This window comes from Parasteatoda tepidariorum, unplaced genomic scaffold, assembly GCF_043381705.1.
Source record: "Parasteatoda tepidariorum isolate YZ-2023 unplaced genomic scaffold, CAS_Ptep_4.0 HiC_scaffold_3089, whole genome shotgun sequence".
Lineage (NCBI taxonomy): Eukaryota > Metazoa > Arthropoda > Arachnida > Araneae > Theridiidae > Parasteatoda > Parasteatoda tepidariorum.
In genome coordinates this window covers 1-6368 of record NW_027261640.1, presented here as the reverse complement: position 1 = coordinate 6368, position 6368 = coordinate 1, and the positions used below count along the sequence as shown (strand labels likewise).

The 6368-nt window shown below is 28.9% G+C and overlaps 1 protein-coding gene across 2 annotated transcripts; it reads left to right on the top strand.

Annotated features, from left to right (window-relative positions):
- Positions 1-1275: 1275 nt before the first annotated feature.
- On the top strand, positions 1276-6312 carry LOC107444816 (L-xylulose reductase-like). Of its 2 annotated transcripts, none has more exons than XM_071176897.1 (3): positions 1276-1465; positions 3711-3766; positions 5779-6312. In XM_071176897.1, the coding sequence occupies exons 1-3, from the start codon at positions 1327-1329 to the stop codon at positions 5968-5970; spliced, it is 387 nt and encodes a 128-aa protein (XP_071032998.1). In that variant the 5' UTR covers positions 1276-1326; the 3' UTR covers positions 5971-6312. The 2 variants fall into 2 exon arrangements, with proteins under 2 accessions (XP_071032998.1, XP_015914530.2); XM_016059044.3 differs by having other exon boundaries at positions 1281-1465; positions 3711-3808; positions 5779-6069.
- Positions 6313-6368: the final 56 nt, after the last annotated feature.

Sequence of the window (6368 nt, the reverse complement as noted above, 5' to 3'; positions counted from 1 at the left end):
TTCCCGAAACTCAACTTACTTACAACTTATTAATTGCCTATTATTATTATTATAATTTACTCAAAGTTTAAATAATTAAACATAAATAAAGAAATATACCTTGCCAAATAAGGCTTAAGACTTTGTATCATTTTATTTGAAGTGAATGATTTTAAATATAAAATGAACTTGCAATATACTTATACGAATTGTTGATGAACTGTACTTTTGCATGCAACAAAAATTCTTCAATTTCACGAATTAGAAAATCCAAATTATCATAACACAATTTAAATTTTTTTTCTATTAATCATGTGTTTTTCATTCATACCAATTATATTGTTTTCATAGATAAATAATTTTTTTCTCTGTATTTTCAGCCTGTTCGAGGTAAATTTCAAGTCTATTGTAAATATCAGCCAAGTAAGTAGTTTCCATTTGATATTGAAACTGTAATATTTTGCTAAACAACCGATTTTATTTTGAAATAACAAGCAAAAGGAATTGAAATTTTAAATAAATTTTCAAATAAAAGTTTAGAAAAATATAAATAAATCAAAGCATACAGTTATGGCCGATTTTAACGTTTATGATTAAAATTCTAATTTTATTTAATACTTCAAATATGAGCATTGATTTAAAAAAATAAAAAATGAAGAATGAAAGAAATCCGAAATTTACTATTTGTTGAGATCTACTTAAGAAACTTAGATGTTTTTTTTCTTCAGAAATATATCCAAATTAAATACAAAATTTGTCAAAAGATGGCGTTAAAAACAAAGTTACTTCGTATGTTAGACCCATAGATATAATCCCCTAAGTAGTATACAGCGAGGTATAAGCTACGGAAGTGACGTCATAGTCGACCGATGCTTATTTCTGCCCAACCGGAAGTGGCTTATTTCTGCCCGCCCATAAACCGGAAGTGGCTTATTTCTGCCCGCCCATNTGTCGATATATGCTTTCATTTTTCTTAATAATTAAAGTTAAAACTGAACTTTTTAAAATAAAGTATTTATAGTGTCATTTTCGCCAACTAGTAAAACATTTTTATAAGTTTAAAATGGTATTTTTTTTTAATATAATGGCCAAGAAAGTTTTTTTAACTATGTCTATGAACAGAAATAATGTGTTAATTACGTAAAGTTTGAAAGCTAATAACCGGAAAAAGTCGAACTTATTTTTACAATGCGAAAGATGCAAAGTTCTATGCTTGCGATCTCCGAGATCTGTGGACACAGTGACGTCATAAGGAGGGAAATCGTAGCTTCAGCTCTAAGAGCTGGGTGAACTAGCCTTTCTATTCTCTTTAGCCCTGATGTCTACGTGTGTTTTGGCTTTTTTCCAATGAAAAAAGTAGCCTTGACAACAACCTTAATACGAAATCTCAAAGAGAGGCACGCTTTTATACCAGTTACATTATCGAGCGAAAGCATGGAAATCCGGTTTGATGGTAAAGTTGCTATAGTAACAGGTGCTGGAAAAGGTAAAATTACAGATTTTTTTTCTGTTATCAAAATGCTATGAAATTTAAAGTAAAGTTAGAAGATTGAAATATTTTAAATTATGTACTTAAAGTAATTTAAAGAGATTTAAAGTTATGAAATCTAAGAAATTTTAGATAAGTGTTACATAGAGCAGATTTTTAACTTATTTTAAAAATATTTTTATCTATGACTTTTGAAAACTTGTGGTGTTTGTTGGTGTTTCATGTTTAAAAAATAATTATAAATAGTAGTTGCTTAACTTTGGGTGCATCATCCATTAATTACATTTTACTGTGAATCCATTTTAACGATAAAATAGTATAACGTAATTTTTACATTGAAATTTATTTAGTTATTCCGTGATTTTATGATAATTGTTTATTACTGTAAAAATTATAGTATATCAGATTTTTCGTTCTGTAACACGTTAGGGTAAGAAAGAATTTTACGGTAAAAAGCATCGGCCCCATGAGTGCCGATAAGTGCTTCTTTTCTCGTAATTTGATTCGGAAATTTCTACAGTATGGATGAAAATAAGGTAATTTTTGTAGATGCATCGAAACTTTTTTCATAAAATAAATCATTAAGTGTATTGAACCTTAACATTAAAATTACAAACGCGAAACGATTAAAGTTTAAGTACATAACTTATACTGTGATTAGACTGTTTTTGACATAAAAGTCAAAAATTGAATTATTTGGTTGGTTGGTGTCGTATCCTCTATAGAATCATATTTCATGGTGTGCTTGAATAGTTTTTGTTATTTCTATGGCATTAAAAGAATACAAATCCTCTTCTGTGGGGTAGTTTAAGAGGTGAAGGCCTGCAGCGACTGCAGGGCAGTTAAAAACATGATATGGTGTCAGTTCCACATTAAGACAGTTGCCACAGTTTTGATATTTTCTAGTCTTATCTGTAGAGATTTTCATGTTTTTATGATGTTTTGTTCTTAGTCTGATGAGAGTAGTGGCTGTCTTCCTATCGATGTCAAGATTAGTTATTTGATCTTGGGCTTTGATTTTTAAAGGGGTGAATAGTTTTGATTTTGCATAAGCATTTGCATCTGCCAACGTGGTTGGGATTGAGTTTTGATTTAGATCTCTGGCATTTTTAGCCAAGGAATCAGCTATATTGAATTATTTATATCTCATTATTAAATTTTTTTTTCTTCGTAAAATATTACTCTCACCCGTATCCTTTCAGCAATTTAAAATAATACACCTATCTCATTTGATGCATTAGATAGGTTATTTTTAATAAAGGATGATAATTATTGAATTAAATAATGAAATAAAATTATAAACTTTCACAATTTTATTTAAATTTTTAAAAATAAATTTGGGTTTTTGCTCACAGCATGTGTTGTATACTAGACATCAATGGTTACGATGTGTATGACATGAGAGAATGGCATCAAAAGACAGATGAACAAACGCGGATCACTTTTTTTTGTTCGCTGTACTGAACATAAACTGCGGAGTGGAGGAAAGTAAAAAAAATGTTTGGACTACTTAACTGTTCTATGGGGGGATACAAAAGCTGTCACAACGTTGAACTACTGAAAGATCGGAATTCTCGTCTGCCTGAAGTGGAAGGACATCGATCTTTTTGGCGATGTCTTAAATTCTACTTTTGTTTTCAGAGATGGATTATTAGCGTAGCCTTTGTTTTCATGAAGTTTCAGAAAAGCTTTGTTTTCATGAAGCTTCAGAAAAGCTTTGTTTTTATGAAGCTTCAGAAAAATAAGGCAAAATGAGTGAGATTAACACAATTGCTAAGTTGAAATATGCATAACAGTAAGTATGAGCACGATGAAAAAAATTGCGGCATACCATATTCAACCGTTAAGTTTCATCTGAAATTTTCAAATTGCTTAAAAGTTATGAAGGCTTATTTTCATCAATAATTGTCACTATTTAAGTAGATATATAAAAAAAAATAATTAAAACAAAAGGAATATTATAGGAAGGTAATTTGATAAATTTAACAGAATAAACAGTTGCAAAATAAGCTTTCATGTCCTGACAGGAAATATTTGGATTGACAGTGCCTTGATAAAAAGGATAGCATTCGTAACATTTTCGATACATTAAATTTTCATCTTAAGTAAAAAATTATGTTTGAATCAATTTTTAATAATTTTTCATCTGTATTTTTGACATTATTATTCTCTTAACTATATTTTTTTAAATTTAAAATCCATGGAGTCTGTCATGGAAGTATGCTTATCTTTTCATATTTAGGAATCGGGAGAGATATAACAATTAAATTAGCGGAATGTGGTGCTGAAGTGATAGCTGTAAGTAGAACGCAATCAGATTTGGATGAACTAGCAGAAATTGTAAGTGCATTACACTCGAATAAGTTTTGATACGTTAACTGTTGCTACTAAGCTACTGTAATAAAATAATTTATTCCAATCACAAATTATAGGCAACTAAGTAAGACAAATTGACAAACTGAGTCAAACATATTTGCATCATGCCCATTCAGAATTTTTAATATTTAAATCTTTAATTTTTTAATTTTTTTTCTTCAAATTGCTTGCACAAGTTTAGATTTTATTTTAACAGTGAAAACAAATGTTGTAAAAAAATCAGTAAAGTTTACAGTATTTATTTAAAAAATAGTGTTTACATCCTCACATGAGAAAAAAATCACATTATAATAACTTTTGTCTGAAAATTTCAAATTTTAAATCAATTACTAACAGCAAACAAACAGACAATCAAACAATAAATATAATTCTGTCTATTTAATATATATTTATATACATGAAATATTTTCGTATATTTCGGAAATATTTATAATGATCTAAATTTGATATGCTTAATTGTATTTTAAAGAATACACATATAGTGTTGATAGTTTTTGTTTCTAGCATAAAAAAAAGCTTAATTTTTTTGTTTTAAATAAGCAATTGAAATATGTAATTCTAAAATAATTTCATTTTATTTTTCACTGCAGTTATTAAACTGAAAAGAATATATCCTCTTGAGCTGCATCACTATTTTTTTCTTTCCTTCCTTTTTGTTAACAATTTTAACAATTTTAATTTTGGGATTCGTTGTTTTTAATATGTTAATAACAATAAATAAACCGTAACTAAATTCAATGAATGAACCATACAAAAATGCATTTAATGTTTTATTAAATGAAACTCTTGAATGCAAATTAAAATTAAAGTTATAATATTACTTAATATTTGCACTTGTTTCTTGAAAAATCGGATTTTTTTCTTAATACGAAGTTAGTCTAATTATAGATATTTTACACTCTAAGTATAAATATAAATAAAGTATAAGTATAAATTTTATGCTTTTTTATAAATATATATTTCGATTGCTAAAAATTTTGAGAATATCAGCAGGTCCCCCTAAATCTACAAAATTTAAGTTCGCATTTGAGCCTTTATTTAAGTCACATAAATCAAAATTATTTTGAAAACGCAAAATTTCTAAGTTAAACATGCTCTGAGCAGATGGGAGAAAGAAATAATAAGTGTGCAATTTTTTAACAGAATTCGTAATCAATCAAAAAAATATTAAAAGCAGCACATACAAATTCACTCTTAGACTACTAAGTGCACTTCATAAGAAATAGGATGATGCTATTAAATCATAACCAGCTTAATTGGTAAAAGGTTTTTACGAAATATCGTTGCTGTTGTGACAAAAAGAATTAACTTCCGTTTCATAAGCTGGGAGGCAATATTTGTCACGTATTCGGTTTCTGAAAGTGACGTGCAAAGAGTCACTCATTTTTGATTGCCTGTAGCAAGTGCGCAAGGTCAATGATCATTTAAAAAATTAACAGAGCCCAGAAAGGCAATCAAACAGAATATCCGGGAAAACTTTTCCGTAGAGCAGGGTAACGTTAGATCACATAAAACCGAAGCAATTTCAGCAAAAATTCCCCCGACAATATTATCCATATTCTCCCTTACAAGTGTTTCTACATCTTCTATGAAATGCACTGCATGCCCACGTGCTCAAACGTTTCAAACGTGCGCATCTGTCAAAACAGCAGCCAATAATTCAATACGATATTACAGGATTACATAGTGTGAATAGTGTTACACACGCCAAAACAATAGTAGACAATACATAAGAGGTTCATTAAGTAAATTATATGAAAAAGCTTTTGGCTAGTTATTTATTGACTATACCTAATATTTCATAGGCATTTCAGTCTAAAATGTTTTTGATTGTTTGCTCATAAAACTAAAGATGTTGTTTTACTTAAAATGTCTGAAACTTTCAAATTCTTCTTCTCTTCTTTCGAATTCTTCTTCTTCTTCTGTTAATTCAGTGTCCCAATATTCGACCAGTATGTCTCGATGTTGGTGATTGGGAACAAACCAAAGGAGTGATAAGCGAACTAGGACCTGTTGACTTGCTGGTAAACAATGCCGCTGTCGGTAAAGGTCAACCTCTTGGAGACGTTGATGAAGAGTTTATCAACAGGTTTAAAAATTTCAAATTTATATTCTATTTTTATTAATAATGAAGGTGTAATGTTCCTAATATGAAGTTCTCTTTTGAAAATTACGAAGATTAGGACAATAAAATTAGAATATATCAATTATTATTATGGTTACCATAATTATGTCCAATGTGACACACATGAGCAGTGTAAGCCATTACGGATCGGCAAAATTTCTAAACTCATATCTCGAAAACTAAAAATGTTAAGAATTCTGCCGAAGTTAGAGAATGTGTCCTAATATGGAATAGGCCCAAGATAGTTCGAAAACATATTAAATACGTAAGGTATATTTGTTGCAATTTTGTACTATTTTCACTGGGGGAAAGTTCTCGACAAACTCCTAACTAGAAGACTTGCCTATCACCTTGAAAGTCAACATATACTGCATATATATATATATATATATATATATA

What these genes read in the sequence shown, in the direction of transcription:
- LOC107444816 (XM_016059044.3), top strand. Translation starts at nt 1,327, where the DNA reads ATGAAAAAAGTAGCCTTGACAACAACCTTAATACGAAATCTCAAAGAG. An exon ending in AGTAACAGGTGCTGGAAAAG is followed by an intron (nt 1,466 to 3,710) that starts GTAAAATTACAG and finishes TTTCATATTTAG; the next exon opens with GAATCGGGAGAGATATAACA. An exon ending in TGGATGAACTAGCAGAAATT is followed by an intron (nt 3,809 to 5,778) that starts GTAAGTGCATTA and finishes CTGTTAATTCAG; the next exon opens with TGTCCCAATATTCGACCAGT.